This window comes from Panthera pardus, unplaced genomic scaffold (assembly GCF_024362965.1).
Source record: "Panthera pardus isolate Hobbes unplaced genomic scaffold, ASM2436296v1 HiC_scaffold_25, whole genome shotgun sequence".
Taxonomy (NCBI): Eukaryota; Metazoa; Chordata; class Mammalia; order Carnivora; family Felidae; genus Panthera; species Panthera pardus.
The window spans coordinates 6,590,646-6,613,180 of record NW_026526821.1 but is presented as its reverse complement, the minus strand read 5'-3'; the positions used below and the strand labels follow the sequence as shown (position 1 = coordinate 6,613,180).

General features: G+C 46.2%; 1 protein-coding gene across 3 annotated transcripts; it reads right to left on the bottom strand.

The window, feature by feature from the left end:
* Nucleotides 1-1,657: 1,657 nt before the first annotated feature.
* Nucleotides 1,658-22,437, bottom strand: AURKA (aurora kinase A). Of its 3 annotated transcripts, none has more exons than XM_019458101.2 (9): nucleotides 22,219-22,437; nucleotides 18,226-18,272; nucleotides 14,933-15,212; nucleotides 13,350-13,404; nucleotides 11,871-12,062; nucleotides 10,601-10,739; nucleotides 6,062-6,210; nucleotides 2,713-2,887; nucleotides 1,658-2,580 (listed from the first exon to the last, which is right to left on the bottom strand). In XM_019458101.2, the coding sequence occupies exons 2-9, from the start codon at nucleotides 18,265-18,267 to the stop codon at nucleotides 2,395-2,397; spliced, it is 1,218 nt and encodes a 405-aa protein (XP_019313646.1). In that variant the 5' UTR covers nucleotides 18,268-18,272; nucleotides 22,219-22,437; the 3' UTR covers nucleotides 1,658-2,394. The 3 variants fall into 3 exon arrangements, with proteins under 3 accessions (XP_019313646.1, XP_019313645.1, XP_053746091.1); XM_019458100.2 differs by having other exon boundaries at nucleotides 22,310-22,437; XM_053890116.1 differs by having other exon boundaries at nucleotides 11,871-12,059; nucleotides 22,310-22,437.
* Nucleotides 22,438-22,535: the final 98 nt, after the last annotated feature.

The window sequence follows — 22,535 nt, the reverse complement described above, 5'->3', positions numbered from 1 at the left end:
CAGTTTAGCTGGTGTCACTGGTGAAGTTAGTCATGTCGTATGAACGACGCTTGGGTGGATGGTGTGTGAAATATCCCGGGGACGGAGAGGTTGGTTTAGGTCAAGACTGAGGAGCAAAGCCTCCTTTGTCCCTCGGGGATTAACTGGATGGACCACTGAAGCTCTACTATGTTTTGAATTTTTTTTCAATATTTGTTTTTGAGACAGGACGAGTGGGGGAGGGGCAGAGAGAGAGGGAGACACAGAATCAGGCTCCAGGCTCAGCTGTCAGCACCCGACTGAGCCACCCAGGCGCCCCTGCTCAGTTGTGCTTTGAAGCTTCTGTGACTGCATCAGCACAGCGGACAAGTTTCTCTGTGCTGGCCTCTTCCTTACAATTAGACGTCTCTGGCATCTAGTTCCTTATGTCAAAAGTTGGCCATGAAAGCACAGGTCAGGAACTTCAGCCCTTCCACTGTCAAGTTCACCACCTTTGGTTGAGGAGAGGATGTTGGCAGCTAGAAACAAACACGTAGCTTGATGCACTAGGAGCACACAGTACAAGAAATCAAAGGGATACACCTGCATGGCACCTGCTCACGTCTAGGCCAATAGCAAACAAGTGGTGGAAAGAATTACCCACGTAGCCTCGCTGTATTCGTGCACTCACGTTTAACGTTTACATACATGGCAAAACTCCAAAGTAATAAAAATATTAAAAATAACCTGCCAAGTATCCCTTGGGATACTGGCTCCCTTGGGAGACGGATAACAAGGAGAGCAAAGGAAGCCTCCACCAGCTGTGCTGAAGGGGCAGGAGGCTTGAACACAGGTTGTGCTCAGATCCCCACGCGGCTGGGAAGGAGGGATTCCAGCCAAGCAAACATTCCTTCAGAGAATTAAGGGCCACACTTGGAAAACCAGTTTGCAAAGAACTAGTTCACCCCACATGTAGAACTCTTTGCATCTTCTCGAAAACGTGGTCAGAGCCCAGAGGTGGGCAGGTGTGGGCGTAGATGACCAACTCCTTCAGCCCTTGGTCCATCCTGATCTCCTGTAGCTCTAGAGAACCCCCAGAGGTGACCAGGCCATGCCAGGCACACCCACTTCTGTACTACTGACTCATCAGGTGGTCCCCCAGGATGAGGACCCACCAAGGGTTCCGGCTCCCCGAGCTGGGCTGTTGCACGGAATGTTCCTACTGCAGGAACTACCACTTACTGGGCACAGCGGAAAGAGTGGAGGCTGGAGAGAGGGCGCTGGCAGCCCCCACAGCCCAACTCCTGGTGCCCCTGCCCTGCCACTCAGTCACATGCTTGTCCCCGTGGTGCCAGGTTTCCTGCCACCCCCTCCCGGGGCCACAGGGCTGTCTCACCATTCCTGCCCCCAGCCTTTAAGTCCTCCCTGCCCTTCAAGCCTAGTTCAGATGTCACTTTCCCTGGACGCCTCTCCTACCTAATTACCCATCACAGTTCGCCAGCTCCCTGACTTGCCCCCGCTACTGTCAGGGGCACCCCTACTGCTTTGTCCCCAGTCATTGCAGGGCAGGTGCGTTCACAGGCCAGCCCGGCTCCAGAGCCCTGACAGCACCACTGGGGGGCCTTCCCGCCTTCCCAGCGGGCCCACACTTAGCCCAGCATTTCCCAAAGGGTAGAATGAACTGGGAAATGCATTATAATTTCAAGGTTAGACACGTGACAACTTTAATCATTTTATATGTGACATACTGTGCTTCACCAAAACTGTATAAATAAAGCATCAAAACCCCGGAAAGATCAGCCCTTTGACATTTAGAAACAGCAGAGACAGGTCTCATCCAGCCAGCCCCAAGACACAGGTGGAGCACGCGTTCGAGTTTACAGTCACCGAGGGCTTAAGCCTGATCTGGTCCTTAACCACGTCCACTTGGCGCAAGTGTGGGACAGACACCGAACGGTCCTGAAGGGATGCCAGGGAAATGACATAGCAGTCTATACAGAAATCTTTATTTTGACATTTAAAAGAAAGAATCACATGTTCATCCTGACAGCCTTCCCAGAGTCGGCCACCGAGGAAGGCAGATGCACACGTAGGGACTGGATGGTCATTGCACACCTCTTTCACCGATGGAGTCGGGGCGGAGTGGCCACTCTCCCCGCAGTCGGGCCCCGAGCTGCCTTCCACAAGGACACCCTACTTGAGACAGGCCGTGGGGAGGCTGCAGGTGAACTTCGCCTCCGGACTGTGAAGTGGCCACAAGTCCTGTGGCTACTTTCACTCCAGAGTGCACTGTTCGCGGAAGCGGACTGACCGGGGAGGGTGAGGCACCGCCTGCTCGGTGGGCCCTTGTCTGCAGTGCCCTCGGTCATGGGTCACGGCCAGGCCGTCAACAGTGTCGCCAGCTGGGCCTCGTGGATTTCTCCCCCTGCAGGATTCTTAAGATTGTTTGCTGGTTGATTCTTTGCTTTTTTGGCTACCTGATGGTTTGGATGAATTTGCCGTGACCCAAGGGTGTTCAAGTACTTCTTTGAGAGTCGGTCTTTGGCTGGGATTATGTTTCAACAGTCTTGAGATGAGGTCCCTGGCTCCCTCCGGTACAAAGTCAGGGAACGTGAATTCAACCTGGAGTACGACAAGTGACAGTCACAAAACGCGGCTTAAGACAGAACAGTATGAATATTCAGCTCAGGGCCAAGGTGAAGGCTGATAAGAATTCGACAAGAAGCAACGGATCAGTTCTCGTTAAGGTCTTACCCGCGATATTCTTTTGTAGGTCTCTTGGTATGTGCTCGCCTCAAATGGAGGCTTCCCAACTAGAAATTCATAGCAGAGTACCCCAAGGCTCCAGAGATCCACCTTCTCGTCGTGCATTCGGCCTTCAATCATCTCTGGAGGCAAGTAGTCCAAGGTGCCACAGAGGGTGGTTCTCCTAAAAATGGAGGCAGGCTCGGGTCGATGCACCTGTTTTTATTACCCTAATTGCTGCTAAACGTCATTAACGATTACACTAACATTGACGGAGTGCCCTTCCTAGGCCAGATCCTAGGCTATGAAGCAGAAACTATTTAAATCCCCAGTTTCAGACAAGAAACAGATTGAGGGAGATGTGCAAGATCACGCAGCTAGCAGCCAAGCCACGCCCCAAGTTTGTCCCCCTCCAGAACCTCCGTAAATGATGAAAAGTATCACTACTATATCAAAGTAGCTGGAAAAGGAAAGCTCTCTCTAAATACAATTTGGAGTTCCATAGTTGTTTTTATATTATAGAGATGCTAAAAAGCTTAACAGCCCTGTGACATTAGTGACAAAAACACTAAAAAACTGTCCCAGTGTGAAAACACTAGCTTTGGCGTGACAGATCCATGCTGCCTTCTGACACATCAGTGGTACAAGAGAGACACTGACACGTGAGGGTGGCCTAGGAAGTATTCTTGCCAAAAGTACTGGTCAGGTCCTTAGACCTACTTCCAGTTCTCAGCAACCACAGAAGATAAAGGACCAAGGTAAGGGACACCACAATCAAAAAAACCCATTTTAGAGGCGCATGGGTGGGTAAGCATCTGACTCTTGCCATCAGCTCATGTCATGATCTCACCTTCGTGGGATCCGAGTCCCGTGTCAGACTCCACACTAAGTGTGGAGCCTGCCTGGGGTTCTCTCTCTTCCTCTCTGCCCCTCCCCCCCTTCTCAAAATAAACAAACATAAAAAAAAAAAAGAGGGGCATCTGGGTGGCTCAGGTCATGATCTCGCGGTTCCTGAGTTCAAGCCCCACATCAGGCTCTGTGCTGACAGCTCAGAGCCTGGAGTCTGCTTTGGATTCTGTGTCTCCCTCCCTCCCTCCCTCTCTGCCCCTCCCCTGCTCATATTCTGTCTGTCTCTCTCTCAAAAATAACAAACATTAGGGGTGCCTGGGTGGCTCAGTCGGTTAAGCGTCCGACTTCAGCTCAGGTCACGATCTCACGGACCGTGAGTTCGAGCCCCACGTTGGGCTCTGGGCTGATGGCTCAGAGTCTGGAGCCTGCTTCCGGTTCTGTGTCTCCCTCTCTCTCTGCCCCTCCCCCGTTCATGCTCCGTCTTGGTCTCAAAAATAAACGTTAAAAAAAAAAAATTAAAAAAAATAATAATAAACATTAAAAAATTTTTTTAAATAAAAAAATATGGGCACCTGGGTGGCTAGCTCAGTAGGCTAAATATCTGACTTTGACTCAGGTCATGATCTCACGGTTCATGAGTTCAAGCCCCACATCGGGCTCTGTGCTGACAGCTAAGAGCCTGGAGCCTGCTTCAGATTCTGTGTCTCCCTTTCTCTCTGCCCTCTCCCCACTCATACTCTGTCTCTCTCAAAAATAAACATTTAAAAAATTTTTTTAAATTAAAAAGGAAAAAAGGGATAAAAAAGAAAAATCCATTTTAAATTGTGAGGCAACTGCTTTAAATTTAGACAAAAGAAACACAATCAAATATAATGCATGGACAGACCTTAGTTGGATTGTGACTTAAAGAGCAGCTCTAAATTTTGTGGACAACTGCAGAAATGTGAACATGGACTAAATAGCTATTGACAAGGCTGTTAATTTTCTGAGGAGTGATAACGGTCGTGATTATAGGGACAATGTCCTTATTTTTAGGAGATTCATCCCAAAGTGGCCAGAGAACGAAGCATAACGTCTGCAATACAATTTTGAAAATTTACTTATTTTGGTCTATTCACCAAAAAATCGACACGGCCAATATGGCAAAATGTTGGCACTTGTTGTATGTAGGCCCTAGATGGGAGCAATGAAGCCGCCGATTCGGCACTTCTGTGCGTGTTTCTACCAAAGGCCAGAAATACGCTGGGGGTGGCAAACATCGACTAGGCGCGAACACGCGTAGGTCTTCGTTGCTTCCTATCAGTTATTCTTTGCCACTGGCTCTCCTAGGGGGTCACGCGGGCCCTATGCTCAGCACGCCCGGCACCCAGAGAGCACGCGTGAAACCCTCATCACCACGGAGATGCTGAAAAGGGACCGAGTCAGCAGGTTCCTCCAACGACAGCACTCCCGGGAGCTCTTATGGTTACTCGTGTTGGGGAGGCGGGGCGACATGGCTGGTGTATCCTTTCTGAAAAGGACGTTTATCTTTCCTATCACATGACACCACCGGACAGGTTAAGGTCCAGTTTAGCCCTGCGATTTTACAAAACCTACACTTCTTCATCATCATTTGCCTCACTAGGTGCCAACAGCTCCCACTAGTGACAGACAACCAGCTTTAAAAAAAAAAAAAAAAAGGAGACACTGCAACAGCAGATTCAATGCATTGCTGCGAACAATCACAAGTGATCTGGCAAAAATAAAGCTCCCCACCTCCACCACGTCATCTATTTTAGGTTAAAAGATATAGGTGGTTTAAAAAAATGTATAAAGTATTATGGCTCTGATTTTGTAAGTCCTTTGCCAAAGTTGACAAACTTACCAGTAGATGAGGGTTTTTAATGCCCTACCACCTCACGAGGCTTCAAAATCTCAATTAGACCCAAATTAAATTAAAACAGTACAGAAGATTTTAGTTCTTGTTTGCATAATTAAGATCTCTCTATTAAGAGGGGACAAGAAAGGACTATGCTACTGACAAAAGCACACCACACAGAATCCAACCACCACCTGGAAAATCCAAACCAATTTGGATAAAATCTGTTTTGTTTTTTTTTTAATTCCCCAAAGCTCTGTGCCCTCAGCTCTAGATCTCTGTGTGCGGCCCTCTGAAACCGGTCTCCTGTCCAGGGAGCAGCAGAGTTTCCACTTCACCACTGCCCCAGGCATCACCACCCAACACATCCTGCACTTCCTCTGTCCTTCACTTGTCCCGTATGTCCCCTCCATTAGCCTCTGAGGACATGAAGCATCTTTAACCCAGGCCTATGACACAATAACCCCACAACAGTAGGAGAATCAAATATTCTCAAAGACACTTAACGGGCCTAGGTTTCTCCCAAGTATGTGTAACTGTGACCAGCCCCAATTCCACATTTCTATCCTTAAGTATTTGACTATTTCATTCCTGAAAGCCCCGAAGGCTTTTGCTAAACACTAAGTAAGTTCCACCTCTAAGATTACATACCTGGAGGATGGGGCGTGTACCGACCATCCAAAATCTGCAATCTTAAGCTCTCCAGCTGAACCGAGGAGCAGGTTCTCTGGCTTAATGTCTCTATGAATGACTCTCTTTGAGTGACAATAAGACAGGGCATCTGCCAACTCCGTGATATACTACGGAAACAAAAAGTATGGAGAGTCTGCGTCATACATTTTAAAAATAAAATGTGTTATATAAAGTTTTTATTTATTTTTGACAGGGAGAGAAAGAAAGAGAGAATACCAGCAGGGGAGGGGGAGAAAGAGAGGAAGACACAGAATCGGAAGCAGGCTCCAGGCTCAGAGCTGTCAACACAGAGCCCGACTCAGGGCTCCAACTGCAAGATCATGACCTGAGCCAAAGTCAGATGCTTAACCGACGAAGGCACCTAGGCGCCCCTATATAACACAATTTTAGACATCTCTTCTGAAAGGAAAGCCAACATCGATTTTAATATGTTTTATAGGTTTTAAGGCTAGAAACAACAGAGGACTCTAAAAAGAAATTTTTTTTCGAGCCAAATTCATGTTTAGCATAAAATACGAGTATTCCATACTAAGTTATTTATTTGCTAATATAGCAGATAGGACATTGAAGGACAGGGGGGAAAACTGATGAGCTAGAAATACTAGTAGCAATGAATGATGATAACAACTGAAAAACTGGCACAAATTAGCGAGTCAGACATGTAAACAATTAAAATTTTTTTTTAATTTTCAAGTACAGTCCATTCCCATTTAATTCCCATTTTTAAAACTAAGATCAATTTATAACACAAGCATTTGTTTGAAACTCAAAATTTAAGGGGAAAAAACAATCTTGAAAAAAATTAAAAGCAGGTACATTTGCGTGTTACATAGTGTTAAACTTGGGGGTATACGTATTCATTAGTCAGCTTAAAAAGCACACACAGCATGTCAGTCCTTTTGTTAGTTTTCTTTTCATCTCAGCCAAAGAGAGCTCTAGCAAGTCCAGAATCTGTTTTAGCATAAAGATAAGAATTGTTATCAGCGTATTGAAAGAATATGTTTAGTTCTGGCTGAAGGTTTTTTTTTCTTTTTAATGTTTATTTATTTTTGAGAAAGAGAGAGAGAGAGAGAGAGAGAGAGAGAGAGCGCGCGCGCGTGAGCCAGGGAGGGGCAGAGAGAGGGAGACACAGAATCTGAAGCAGGCTCCAAGATGTTAGCAGAGCCTGGTGTGGGGCTCGAACCCATGAACTGTGAGATTATGATCTGAGCCGAAATCGGATGTTTAAACCGACTGCGCCACCCACTCTGGCTGAAGAAAGGTTTTCCAAAGCAACCACTAGACAGAACTGAACACATTATTTTACACCAAAAAGTTCTACTCGACAAATTGCTGTAAAAAGCAAATATCATGGTCAGAAGAAACGTTTTCATTTTTTTCGGGCAAAAGCCAGAGACCAAAATCTAGACAATAATAAACTGAAAGTGGAGGCAAAGAGAGCTCTTCTACACCAAACTGAGCTACTGACATAAAGATCATATACTAGATTCTTGAGGGCAAGGCATTTTCTCCGCTCAAATCAAGGCCAAGGAGCTAGTTCAACCAGGGCTCTCCAGCAGCCGCCTCCTTCAAACCTCCCACATCACACTGTGAATATGTATAAAGGGCCCCAACATTTCTCTACAATTACTTTTATTTGAATTAATCAGAAAAGGGAAACTGTGCATACATATTCATTCTAACTACTATGGAATCTAGAAAGAACCAAGTTTTTCTTCCAAATAACTACTGCTTACACCAACATAAACTCCATCTGGATTGAACAAAACGTAGTAGTAGAAATATTAACTGCCAATTAAATAAGACAACTAATTTGGTTAGCTAATATTTTGAAAGTAATAAGATGAATCTATTTTTTTTTATTTTTTTTTTAACGTTTATTTATTTTTGAGACAGAGAGAGACAGAGCATGAACAGGGGAGGAGCAGAGAGAGAGGGAGACACAGAATCTGAAACAGGCTCCAGGCTCTGAGCTGTCAGCACAGAGCCCGACGCGGGGCTTGAACTCACAAACTGTGAGATCATGACCTGAGCCGAAGTCGGATGCTTAACCGACCAAGCCACCCAGGTGCCCCAAGATGAATCTATTTCTACTTATCCACAAAGCAAACATTTAACATTAAGTTTAAAATAGTATGTCCATTTTCCTGAGACCACACCAAAGGGTCATTCACCACTCGTGCTGTGAATTCACAAGTACAACCACCTGAAAGTAACACCATTTCCATCAATGCCAAAAAGAATGAGTGTAATCAAAGTAACCACCCATCATCTGCTGATTCAACAAAAAAAAACTGCCCAAAGACTCTCTACTTCTTCAAACAAGTGATTTCATCCAAAATAAAGAAGCAGCACAATCCATAGGGTAAAAAACCAAAACACCCAAACCAAAAACCCAATTATGTTGGATGTTAAGATTAGATGCAAGTAAGAAAATGAAAAGACAAGCCACCAGCTGGGAGAAAACGTTTGTAAAACACGTGGGATAAAGGACCTGTATCCAAAATATACAAGAACTCTTCCAACTCAAGATGACCAAAAGCCTGATTAAAAATGGGCAAAAAATCTGAACAGGCACTGGAAAGATGACAATACACATGGCAAATAAACACATGAAAAGATACCTGTCATAGATCACTAGAGAACTACAAATTAAAACAATGAGTTACCACATACACCGAGAAGAAGGGCTAACCTCCAAAACACAGTACCAATCGCTGGTGAGGAGGAGGAACTTTGCACACTCACTGGTGGAAATGCAAAGATGGTGCAGCTACTCTGGAAGACGGTTTAACAGTTTCTTATAAAGTTACACATAACTCACCACACAAGCTAGTTTTCAAATCTGTTAAAAACGTATGACCCACAAAAACATGCATGCAGATGTTTATAGCAGCTTTATTCATAATCACCAGTAACTGAAGCAACCAAGATACCCTTCAATCGATGAAGCGAGAAACTGTACTGTAGCCATGCTGCAAAATATCATTCAGCAATAAAAAATGAGCTACCGCACCCTGAAGACACAGGTGAATCTTAAATGCATCTAGTTGTTTCTCCACTGGGGTAACTGGTTAATCATTCGGATACCACTGCACATGGACACTGGAACTGAATAATCAAACTGTTGGTGGACAGAATTCAGGTTTCTCAAGGCTGCAATGGGAGGTTACAGATAAACAAGGGGAGGAGGGTAGAATGAATCCTGTGGTAATGGACTCATGTTTTGCTTAATATAGATGCAAATGGATAAAAATACAGATACACGTGTATACATAGATTAGTCCCTGTTCTGTCAGCTGAGATCACCCAGAAGACACGACACCCCACTAGCAATGAGCACATCTTACACCCAGGTCTTGGTTTCTAATACCATTTTCCCATAAAAGGAACCAGGGCTCCTTGGACAAATGGCTGATTCTAGGACTGAGATAGGAAATCTACAAAATGAGGTGCAGCATCCTACAGGGCCAGATGCAGGGAAGTGCTCAAACACCACACCCACAATGATGGGAGTAGGTAAAAAAAAACCAACCAAACAAAAAAACAAACAAACAACAACAACAACAACAACAAAACACCTAAAACAGGAGCCATGTGAAAGGGATCCCAAGGGCCAAAGTAGTATTGGACTATACTCAAAGTATAAAATATCCATGAGTCCACATTAGTAAATGACTGAATAAATAAGGGAGAACACACAAATCTCTGATGCAGAAGAATTCGAAACATTTATGTAGATTAGGGTGGGGGTGGCACATAATCCCTGCTCCTTAAGTGTGGGCTGTGCATAGTGACACGCTTTAGAAGAACCCAGTATACAAAGAGAAAAAGAGTAACTTCACAGCAAAGACACCTAATGAACGTGACCTCAGCCAGGGGACCAAGGCCAACACCCGCAGTGATAAGCCAGGTGAATAGTAGGTACCCCACACTAATGTAAGATAAACAGGAGAAAATAAGTCTGCACGATCTTCACATTCCGTAAATCTAAAACTATTGTAAACTTTTTAAAAAGAGGATAACTATAAAGGGGCACCTGGGTGGCTCAGTCGGCTGGCTGTTCAACTTTGGTCATGATCTAATAGTTTGTGGGTTCCAGCCCCGCATCGGGCTTTGTGCTGACAGCTGGGAACCTGGAGCCTGCTTCAGATTGTGTCTCCCTCTCTCTCTGCCCCTCCCCTGCTCAAATTCCGTTTCTCTCTCAAAAATAAACATTAAAAAATAAAAATACAATAAAAAAAAGAGGCAACTATTCACATATACATTTCTCTAGGAAACCGCTGTGGAAACACACCATCCACAATATTCCACCTGGTACTTGATTTTATGTGCATGGATGGTACAACTAAGGCATTCTGATTCTTTCATTCAAACACTTGATCCTATTAAGCAATCTTTCTTTAGATGAAACCCACTGGACTGTAATGAAAGGGCGCGTTGCTATGTGGGGTGGAACAGAGGGAACAAGAGTTAGGACAGTAAATGAAAACTCACAGTAGCAGTTCTCTGCTCATCAAACTTGGACAGTTTCTGAAGTTCTCGGTAGACAGCTCCAAGAGGTGCATATTCTAGAATTAGGTAAACTCTGGTGGCGTCGTGGAAATAACCATACAGTCTGAGAATATTCGGATGCCTGCAACAAAGGATGAATAATCTTTAACACCTGCTTTCTGGAGAGGATACAAGAATATGTACTAAGTTCCAATCAAACCCCTCATGTAAAACCAGTGAAAATTAGTTCTGGTCACAGACCCCCTACCGCACCCCTCACCAAACTTGAGAATCTGAAACTACAGACCTGCTCTGAAGAAAAATACACACATCTGCCTATCAGTTTACAAGCAATGCAAGGTATTAATGGACCTCAGGTTTGGTTAAGACTATTTCCTTCCTTCAGGTCATCTTTATTATTAGGGGGGGAAATTCAGCTAAATATTAATTTTCTGCCTATTAGAGAGAAGGAGGGAGAGGCACGGCACTCCCACAGCAGTTTGATTCCCAAGCACTAGGAGACACAACTTAAAAGCAGGGTTCAACAGCAGCAGATGTTTGCTGCTGAGGACTACGGGCAGCTGAGAACACGGCCCAGGACAGTGGCCCTTCAGCTCCAGCTAGTTGTTGCCAGGGAGGGTTACAGGCCTGATTGGACAGGTTTTTAAGTATTAACAAGTGATTCAAGTCTGAAAAAAAAATACTAAGAGGAAAAAAAGAAAGGAAAAAGACCCATTGGCCAAAGTCAACCTGCAGGCTGCCAGTTTGCAACCTCTGCTTAGAACTCAGAAATATCGAGGCACTGGGTTGAGCATCCGACTTCAGCTCAGGTTATGATCTCACGGCTCGTGAGTTCAAGACCCTTGTCGGGTTCTGTGCTAACAGCTCAGAGCCTGGAGCCTGCTTCGAATTCTGCGTCTCCCTCTTTCTCTCTGACCTTCCTTGTGCTCACTCTCTCTCTTTCTCAAAAATAAACATTTTAAAAAAAAGAAAAAAAAGAACTCAGAAGTATCATTTCCCTTAATATCTCTCTCTCTCTCTCTCTCACACACACACACACACACACACAAATTTGACTCATATAAACTACTTCATTAACACAGCATAAACCTCCAAGTGATTTTTCAGGACCACAGCACTTCTCTAGACAAATCCTTGAAAAATGATGAATTAAACCACTCTTTGCAGTACTATGGAGAAGGCCTTCCACGGTTTAACTCTTAGTAACTAGGTTCTGTACCACATTCTCTCGAACATCAATCTGGAAACTTACCTAAGGTGGGACTGTATTTCTACTTCTCTTCTCAGCTGATGCTCGACTCCTGCTTTCTCCAGCTGAGCTTTAAATAATACTTTAAGAGCCAGGATAAACTTGCTTTGTTTTTCTCTCGCCAAATAAACATTACCAAACTTTCCTTTACCCAGCGGGCGACCGATTTCAAAATCTTCCAAAGCCCACTGCCTTCTAGGAAAAATTTTGAATATTTTAAAATATGAAGAAAACAAATCTTTTCTAACAATTTATTAACGGGTAGTAGGTAGACCTCTAAATAATTTTATATTTAATGTTGTATTCGGTAGGTAACCTCGGCAAGAACCAAGCCAATAACTACGCTACGTGAGTCTCCACAGGCATTAAATCCCCCGCTCCCTTATCTGCCAATGACTGTATGAGTCAGACAAAGAACAATCTGGGCTTTTAGAGCTGAAGCATTAACGCAAAGTGTCCCAAGACGGTACTACACTCTGAAATGCACACTTGTTGCCACCACCGTTAAAGAGCACAGGAAAGGTTAGGTAAGTAAGTGGAGGGAGGAAGCCTTCAGAACGGTCTGTGGGCCTCTAGCAGGCTAACCACAGCCTCCTCCTCCAACCTAGAGATGCTGACTCTCTGGGGTGGACAAGCAGTCTGCCAAAGCAGGCGGGATGGATCCTACAAGGCAGTTGGGGCGAGAACTGCTGGGTTTCGATTCTCAGAAAGCCACTATTAGGCAGTCAGGCAAAAAAGCCTGTGGGTTCATTCCTGGCTCCTCCTCCTCCTCCATTATAGACACTACGTTCTACGTTGTAGAGTCTACACAGTTCAGAAGTTGGGAACAAGCTTTTGGAAAATATCTGGGGAAGATGGTATAAAGAACAATTCAATGAACACTGTTGAAATATTCATATAGTCATATACACGTGTGTATACAGTTTTGCAACAGGAGAATAGAAATAGTATAGAAACATACCTAAGCTATATGTAGTGGTTACTTCTGAGGGTAGAGAGGAACTTATTTTACACATTTCTGTAACTGATTCATACAAGTTTGTTCTAAATTTGGAAGGCAGTAAGAAAAGCTTGAGTCACGAGTAAACATCATTAAAATTCCCTTTTTCCAAAGGTTAGAATTTGGAAACATTTATATATCCTAAGTGAAAATATAAAGACCTTTTCTATTTTTTAACAAGTTCCCACAATTAAACTTGCAATTAGGGGCACCTGGGTGGCTCAGTAGGCTAAGTGTCTGACTCAGGCTCAGGTCATGATCTCATGGTCTGAGTTCGAGCCCCACGTCAGGCTCTGTGCTGACAGCTCGGAGCCTGGAGCCTATTTCAGATGGCAAGAGTCTCCCTCTCTCTCTGCCCCTCTCCTTCTCACACTGTCTCTCTCTCAAAAATAAATAAACATAAATAAATAAATAAATAAATAAATAAAAGTATATTCTAACAGCACAATAGCACAGGACTTTGTAAGTAAAATAAAACTTACTTTTTTGATTCTTCATTTTTCTGTTTTGTTGTCAGTTCCTTTTCAGAATTATTTCCTATATAGAATAAGTCAAAAACCTGCTTTTAGAATAATTATAATTACTTTAGAATAACTCTACAGAATAAATTAAAAACCTATGAACAGAAACGAATCAAAGAATGGTCACCAAAATATTAATGGTGTGTCCAGAATGGAAGATCTTCTTAGTTTTCTTTATAGAAAAAAGATTACCACACCCTAACCTGACTCCCACCTGGTGAAGCCTTTTCTAGATTTCTAAAGATGAGCAGATATACACCTATATAGAGATACATATACATACAGCTAGGCCCTCCAATAATTTAAAGCTCAAGACTATGCAGATTCTCCCAGAAGCCTCAGTTTCCAAATGAAGACCTTCTAAGGCAGAACTGCCAATCTCTCGACCCATGATAAGCACCCACTCATCACCTTCGCCCCCCCCCCAAGTGGGCCAGCGGACTCTCCATCAACTACATACAAATTAACAGCGTGCAACAAAACATAAATCAGCCACCTTCCTTCATTAGTTGCCAAGGGGAAATATAAAAATAGAAGCCCCCGATTCAGCAAAATGTACCATAAACCAATTGCACAACACGGTGCTAAAGTCATCGTTTCATCAGCCAGAGGCTGGACATTTCGACTTCAAACTCCAAAACGGCAGGGTGTGCTCTGCTCAGACACGTGACGGGAGCCCAGACCGGTTTTCTCCCTTCGCGCTTCACGATCTCAGTTAATGCCGGCAAGATAACCACCATCCCCACATCCAGCTTACTGCCCGGCTCCACCCAGTCTGCATCCGAGGTCAGCCCTTGGATCTGCCTGCACTCCTCCATCCTGCTGTGTCTGTGGGCAAGTTAATGCTTCAGAGGCTCCACTCCCGAAACACAGTTGGTCACCGACCACCTTCACAGAGTGGTTGCGAGAATTGAAGGAGACGACGTGGATGAAGGAAGCACTTCTCCTGAGTGTGGGCATGCCAGGCTGGTAAATAAGGACTATTAACATCCACCTGTCCCTGCCCACTTCAGGTCCCTGCCATCTCTGACCTAACCCCCGGCAGCCTGCCTCCTGTCTGCTGCCCCTGAGTGCAGTTCTGCTTCTCTCCGCTTCATTCCACATAGCCAATCTAGTAAGATTTCTGGAAGGCCAGTCCCTCCTCCGCTGGAAAACCTTTTGGCAATTTCCCCACGCCCAGGGGATGAAGCCCCACTCCTCAACAAGCCAACAGCTTCCACCGTGACCTCACCCAACCGGCCTCAGTCCATCCAAGTTCATCTGCTTCCCCAACTGCCCTCCACACTCCAGACTTTGGAAGTTTTCAGTTCCTCAATCACACCACGAGGGTGGGAATCAGGTTCTCCATCCTGAGCGCGGGGCTGGCCCACAGGAGACCCTACTACCTCAACCTGACATCAGATTTTTCTCCGTATCCTCAATAAAAATGACATCAAAGCTAGGGCTCCAAACAATAAACGCCAAGTCTATCCTCCACCCCCACCCCCCCTTTTTTAAGCAACTGGAAGGAATAACAATCTAATAGTCTCAAAACGTTGATTTACCAGTGGCCGATGGCAAGGGCTGCTCACTCTTTTGGGTGTTATTCAGCGGCCTAGAGACAGAACGAGGGACACTGGCTGCCTGCAGTTGCTTTTGCTTCAGATTCTGGACCGGTTTATGGCCGGAGACGAGCTTTTGTGTTTGTGAAGGAATTCGCTGGGAGGAATTTGAAGGACACAAGACCCGCTGAGCCTGGCCACTATTTGCACATAACAGATTCTGAGAAGGAAATTGCTGAGTCACTGGAACACGTTTTGGACCATCGCCAAGGGGAATCGTGGTCTAGATGGAGAGGGAAAAAATAAACGTCATGGTCTTCATGAACAAAAGCGGGGTATTTTGAGAATTCCACAAAGTCTCTTTTCTAATACAACAAAATAACAAAGGTCACTGATAGTACATGGAAGGGGAAAGCAATGTTCATCAGCGCTTCCAAAGGATGTGGTTAGTAGATGGCTGAAAGGAATACCAGAATGATCCTCTTACGCACCCAACACCCCACTCCCAAAAATCATGCTCCCATAAACAAATGTTCATTAACTAAATTCCCATCTAAAGAGGGAGACATTAAACACTTCCTAAGAATTCTCAATGGCTTGAGAATTATTACCCAGCAAAAAGCTACAATGCAGAAACTTTATACCAAAATCCCAATTCCACTGAAATTTCTTTGGTAATATCATACATATTTTTAGCAAAAAAGACGAAGAATTATGTCAAAATATTCAACAGTGGTTATCTTCTGGTATTTTTTTTTTTTTTTTTTTTTTTTGAGAAAGAAAGAGAAATAGAGAGCAAGTGGGGGAGGGACAGAGACAGAGAAGGGGGACAGAGTATCTAAATAACTGAAGTAGGCTCCATGGGGACAGCAGAGAGCCCAATGTGGGACTAGAAATCAAATTGCGAGATGATGATCCGAGCCGACGTTGGACACTTAATCAACTGAGCCACCCAGGCGCCCCTCAGTGAAGATGTTTTAGAAGATCATCTGGGGGTGCCCGGGTGACTCAGTCAGTTAAGTGTTCAACTCCTGGTTTCAGCTCAGGTCACAATGTCCAGCTTAGCAACGCCCACAACACAGTAGGCATTCAGGCAGTGACATTTTAAACAACAGTTTCCTAAAATGATCTTTATCGTAGGACTTGAGAATCAAATACAATGACTCAAGTTAGCCTTTTTCTAATTGATCATTTTAGACTTTCAGTCAGTAAATAAAGGAGAAGTATCCATTTATTTGAAAATGAAAACTTCTCAAATCTGTCAGAATGGCTAAAATCAAAAAGACCACAGCAAGTGTTGGTGAGCATGTAGAGAAAAAGAAACCCCTGTGCGATGCTGGTGGGAATGCAAACAGGTACAGACACTGTGGAAAAGAGGATGGGAGTTCCTCCAAATGTTAAAAATAGAACCACCCTCCGACCCAGTAATCACACTACTGGGTATTTACCCCAAAAATACAAAAACACTAATTCAAACGGATATATGCACCCCTATATTTATAGCAGCGTTATTTACAAGAGCCAAATTAAAGGGGCGCCTGGGTGGCTCAGTTGGTTAAGCATCCGACTTCAGTCATGATCTCGCCGTTCCCAAGTTCAAGTCCTGCATTGGGCTCTGTGCTGACAGCTCAGAGCCTGGAGTCTATTTCAGATTCTCTCTCTCTCTCTCTCTGTCTCTCTCTGTTCCCCTTGCCTGCTCACACTCTCCCTCCCTCTCTCTCAAAAATAAACATTAAAAAACTAAAAACAAAAACAAACCAAGAGCCAAATTATGGAAGCAGCCTAAGTGTCCACTGATAGGGGAATGGGTAAAGAAGATGCGGTATAGATATACAAGGGATCATTACTCAGCCATAAAAAATGAAATCTTGCCATCTGCAATGACATGGATGGAGCTAGAGAGTACAATGCTAAGCAAAATTAGTAAGAGAAAGACAAAATACCATATGATTTCACTCATATGTGGAATTTAAGAAACAAACCAGCAAAGGGGAAAAGAGAAAAGAAAAAAGAAAAGAGAAGAAAAAAGAAAGAAAGAAAGAAAGAAAGAAAGAAAGAAAGAAAGAAAGAAAGAAAGAAAAGAGACAAACTCTTAACTACAGAAAACAAACTGGTGGTTACCAGAGGTGAGGTAGGTGAGGTGGGGGGGGGGGGGGGTGGTGGTGAAACAGGATGGGGACAAAGGGGACCCTTATCCTTATGAGCACAGGGTAATGTACAGAAGAGCTGAATCCCTGTAACGTACCCCTCAAACTAATAAACCATACTGTGTTAATTACACTGGTATTAAAAGACTTGGGGCGCCTGGGTGGCTCAGTTGGTTGAGCATCCGACTCTCGACTTTAGCTCAGGTCATGACCTCAGGGTCATGGGATTGAGCCCCGAGTTGGACTCTGTGCTGAGCGTGGAGCCTGCTTAGGATTCTCTCTCCCCCTCACTGGTACTCTCTCTATAATACATTTTTAAAAACATTAAATTTAAAACTTAGTAAAAAAAGAAAATTAAAATTTCTAAAAATAAGACACCCCCCCCCCCCACACACACAAATCTTGCTTGATGTGCGTATGTATTTTTACACTGATTTCCTAGAAGGAAAAAACTCTGGGGCTTGCTTATATTAAAAGATCTTTGTATAAAAATTCGTTCCCCCAGCCGCTCCACAAATACTATAGGCTGAGGGTCCTCCCTGGGGAAGCCCTTCCTGGATTCCAGCCCATCCCAACCTGAGTGGAGCACCCACCCTCCACGGAATTACTCGGGTCATCTTACGCACACATATTTTGTGAAGGCGCAGTACTGGCTCCCATAACTCCCCAAAAGGGCTAAATTCTTTAGTCAAAGACCATGTGCTTTGCATCATTGTAATCCCTGCATCTGACACAGAACCTGGCTCAAAGTGGATTCCCAGGAAATATTCACGAAAACACAGCCCAACATTCCTAGGAGCTTACCATGTCCTGCAGCGTGACCAGAACAAGCTGTGGCGAAGCAATTTAATTTCTGGCAAGCAAGCAAATACAGGCAAGTATCGAGCACCTATTGTATACATTATTGTCCTGCACACAATGGAGGAACAGATACTTACAGAGCTAGCTAGAAGACAAAGCAGAACAAAATATCAGGTGCCCATCAACAACATGGTATGAAATGCCGAGAAAGGGGACTAACTCCTCCAGGAATGTAGCAGACGCCTCTAAAGTTACAATCCAAAGTGACGGTGGAAAGAACTCCAGATCTAAAACCAACCTCCATTTGGGTTTTCTAAATGTGGCAGAGATTACGATTATTCGATTTACCTTAACAGGCCCTGCAACGCAGTTTTCTTTAGATTTGTCCATGATGCCTGGAAAGAAAAAGAACGACTTTTAATTTACACAAATCCTCATGCTTCAAAGTGTTGTTATGCGAGGTCAGGGATATGGCTCCTGATGAAAAAGCCTCCACAACACAAAAATTTTACATTTTTTTTCTTTGTCCCAGTGAAGCTGACAAGGGTGTCTTATTTTCTCAAGTGACAAGAGGGACAGATGTGGGGCCTCCACCCAACTTCACTCCCAGAGTCCTCCTGCTCCATCAATGCAGGAGCCTGCTTCAATACCTGCTGCCTTTTATTATTATTTTTCAACGTTTATTTATTTTTGACAGAGAGAGAGAGAGAGCGAGCGAGAGCGAGAGAGCGCGCACACGAGCGGGGGAGGGGCAGAGAGAGCGGGAGACACAGAATTGGAAGCAGGCTCCAGGTTCTGAGCCATCAGCCCAGAGCCCGACGCGGGGCTTGAACCCACGAACCGCGAGATCCTGACCTGAGCCAAAGTCGGATGCTCTACCGAAGGAGCCACCCAGACGCCCCTCCCCCGCCACTGCCTTTTACAAACAGGTCCCCACTTCCCCATAACTGACTCCAGCTACGACAGCATCTCGCCCTCCACACTCACCGCACCCACGTGTCTCTCACCCTCTGGCCCTCCCCCATCAGGATTTCATCCCACAGACTGGCCTGCTCGGGTGGCCAGCTCATGACTGACCTCTACTGTTAGCAAATTCAAAAGTCCATTCCGCGCCCTCAGCTCACTTGCGACCCCAGCGGCGTCTGACAAGGTCACTTTTACTCCACTCCCAGCCTCCACTAGCTTGTAGGCTTGTCTCTCCCCCCCCCCCCCCCCCCCCACCAGCTGTCCTGCCACAACATCCTTTGCTCGATCAGCCTCACTTTTGCCAACCTGAGAGTCTGGGCAGACTGGACCCAGAATGAGTCCTTGGACCCCACTTCTCATCCATACCCGTCCTAGGGCCCCTCATCCAGCACCAGAGCTCTAAACATCTTTAAGATGATCTGAATTTACATCTTCTACCCTAACCTCTCCTCTGACTGCCAGACTCCTACCTACCTACCTGCTCAGTATCCCCCCCAGGAAGGTCTGCCAAGCATCTCCACCCCAACACATCCAGACACACCCTCTTCTCTCCTCGCGGCTACTCCTCCCCTCTGCTCTCAGGAGAAGCCTGAGCTCAGGCCCAGAAACACCTTTCCTTTTGCAGCTGTGCTCACTCCCTCATCCAGTCTCCTGGCTCCCACCACCATTCACAGGCTGAGACCTCCAAACCTCCATCTCCAGACCTCTCCCCTGACCCTTGCCACCTGCGAAACATCTCGACCCGGAATCTGTCATCGGAGAGGCATCTCAATTTAAAAAAGTTCCAAACTGAATTCCTGCTCCCTCCCCGTCCCCATCTCCCCAGCCCTATTCTCATAGATGACCCCACCTCAGTTGCTGCCAAACCCATCCTGCCCGTCGCTCGGGTCCCCTCATCTTTTACACGGTTCTCCCTCAAAGCCCGTATCTAATCCATCAGCACACCTTGGAGGCTCTACCTTCAAAACCACTGCCCACAACCTTTAATACCACCACCTGGTCAAACCAAGGCTCTCTCCCCCCAATTATTTGCCACGGGCTCCCAATGGTCACCCTGCTTTCACCTTTGCCCCGTGATGGCCCATTCGCAACACGGCGCCCTGTGGTCCCATTAACAAGTCAGCCATGTTGGCCCTTGGTTCAGAAGCCCCTCGCGGTCCCTCAAAATCCTCCTTGCCTACAGTCTCCTAGAGTGTGGACCCTGACCGCCTTCTTGGCCTTATTTCCTCTTCTTATCTATTGCATGCTGGTCATACAGAACTTCTTTCTTTCCTCAAGGCAGCGCCCGGCCACAGGGCCTTTGTACTTCCTGTTCTCTCTTCACCATTTGGCTCTTCGCTCAAATGGAAGTGTGGCTTGCTCCTTCGTTACAGTCAGGTCTCTGCTCAGACGTCTCCTTTCTGACCATCTCTATTTTTCTGCTTAGCCCTTAACATCTTACAGAACCTCACTGTGCTTGTTTATTTCTGCCTCCCCAGGCGATATCCCACCCCCTGCCAGTATCTCCAAGGAAGACCAAGGCCTTAGTCCCACTGTCTTCACTGCGGCCTCCCCGGAACATGCCTGGCACACAGTCGGTACACCCACCAGTGTCTGCGGAATGACTTAATCCACTAAGGAAGCGAAATCAGCAATGAAAACGGTTCATCACACTAGGCCCATGCTGTGAGGCAGGTACAACACCCCATCAAGTAAGTAGAACATAAACCCCAAGAAAACGGAAACCTTTCTGTGCTTTTCTTACCCAGATACTCTCTGAATTCCAGAACCCAGCCAGCAAGCACCCCCGCACCCCCACCCTTCCACGTCCATTCCACAAGTAGGCAAGTAACTCCACGCTGAAGACGGAACCACGGCCAGGAGTCCTTATATCAAACGGCGGTTAGTAGAAACGACAGAAAGGGAAAAGGAGTTCCGGGGCGCCTGGGTGACTCGGTCGGTTGAGCGTCCGACTTCGGCTCAGGTCACGATCTCGCGGTCCGTGAGTTCGAGCCCCGCGTCGGGCTCTGTGCTGACAGCTCAGAGCCTGGAGCCCGTTTCAGATTCTGTGCCTCCCTCTCTCTCTGCCCCTGCCCCGCTCATGCTCTGTCTCTCTCTGTCTCAAAAATAAATAAACGTTAAAAAAAAAAAAATTAAAAAAAAAAAAAAAAAAAAAGGAGTTCCAAGCTCGGGCTGTACACACACTCTAACGCTCTCTTCGCTTTCCCTAACAATTACGAGCAGCGGATTGATGAGATCACGCAGGCCTAAGGACATCCATTCGACAGAAGCCAGAGCTTTGCTCCAACGGAACATACTTCGCCTTCCCAGGCAGAGGAATAATCATCAACACAATGGAATAGGAGGGTTCTGCTCCAGGAACGCCGGAGAGAGCCCCCAAGAAGACTGCGTCCCCAGCGGTTCCAGTCTACAGCCAGGTCCCGGAGCCACATAACCCGATGACCTTCACAAGACCCTGCAGTTCAAACCACACATCCTACTATTCCAAACAGGAAACCTGTTGACATTTCACATCACCGTGCATTTAGAAGACTTCGCCTTCTTCAAACCTGCTAGTGTCTGCACACACTTACTTGGGGGAGTGGAAGTGAACGTGCAGCTGAAAAGTGCTTCGTTCAAAGAACAAGGAAGGTTAATTAAGGAGGAGGAGGACCCGTTAAAAGTCCGCGACAGTATCTCCATCTGGACGGCACTGGTGAGACGTGGAGGCCGTCAGGCCGAACCACAGACCTAACAAATCACATCCAGCATTCTGCCATCCCCACATGACTATGTGCGCTCGCTGGTCTACACCACCGGTTCTCCCTGAAACATCAAGAATCAGCTGGGAAGCCTGACCAACTACAGACACCTGAATCCTATGCCGAGCACTTCTGATTCACGAGGTGGGTCTACATTTTCAACAAAGGCTCTCAGAAATCCCGACAAAGGTGGGCCAAGGTCTGTGGTTTCAGCAGCACGCACCAAGGAAGACATCTTCGAGGAAGTTTTCATTTACTCCTCCAAAGTAGCCCCAGGTCAACCAACTACTGTTTTCTATTGAAAGCTATCGCGCCAGTGCGTCGTCTGGCCCCCACCCCCCTCTAGAACGTGAACTTCCCGACGGCAAAAGCCCTATTTTTTCTTACCCAGGTGCTGGCCGATAGGAGAACCCCCTCAGAAGGCACCCCCACCCCAATGCCACTCAACAACCCCATGCACTCCAGGAGTGTAACAAACCCCCAAGCGGCATTTCACAGGGCGCCCCAGTACCCAGGCGCAGACGGGAGGGCGCTGCGAAAGCACCGGGCACAGAGGAGAGGAGCTGGGAGGATGCAGGGGGACAGGAAGAGGAGGACAAGGGAGGACGAAGGTGGAGACCCAGGGACGCCTGACCTCGACTCTTCCTCCGCCGCCCGCTCAAAGGCCACCCGGGCCCGCCGCCCTCGCCCGTCCGCCTCACGGAGCAGTCCCAGGGTCTACAAACCCGTTGGCTCCCGTCTCCGACCCAAAGGCCGCCGACTCCTGCCGAGAGCTCAGCCGTTACGATTCAAAGTCCTTATTTTAAATAGGAGTTAAACCCTCTAATCCGAAAGCTCATTGGCCCGGGCTAGAGAGGCACTGCCTTTTGATTGGTTCACAGCCCCTCACGGCTTGAGGCACGTCCAAGGCGGTGACAGCACGCAGGCGCACTTGCCCCGTAAGGCCCCGGA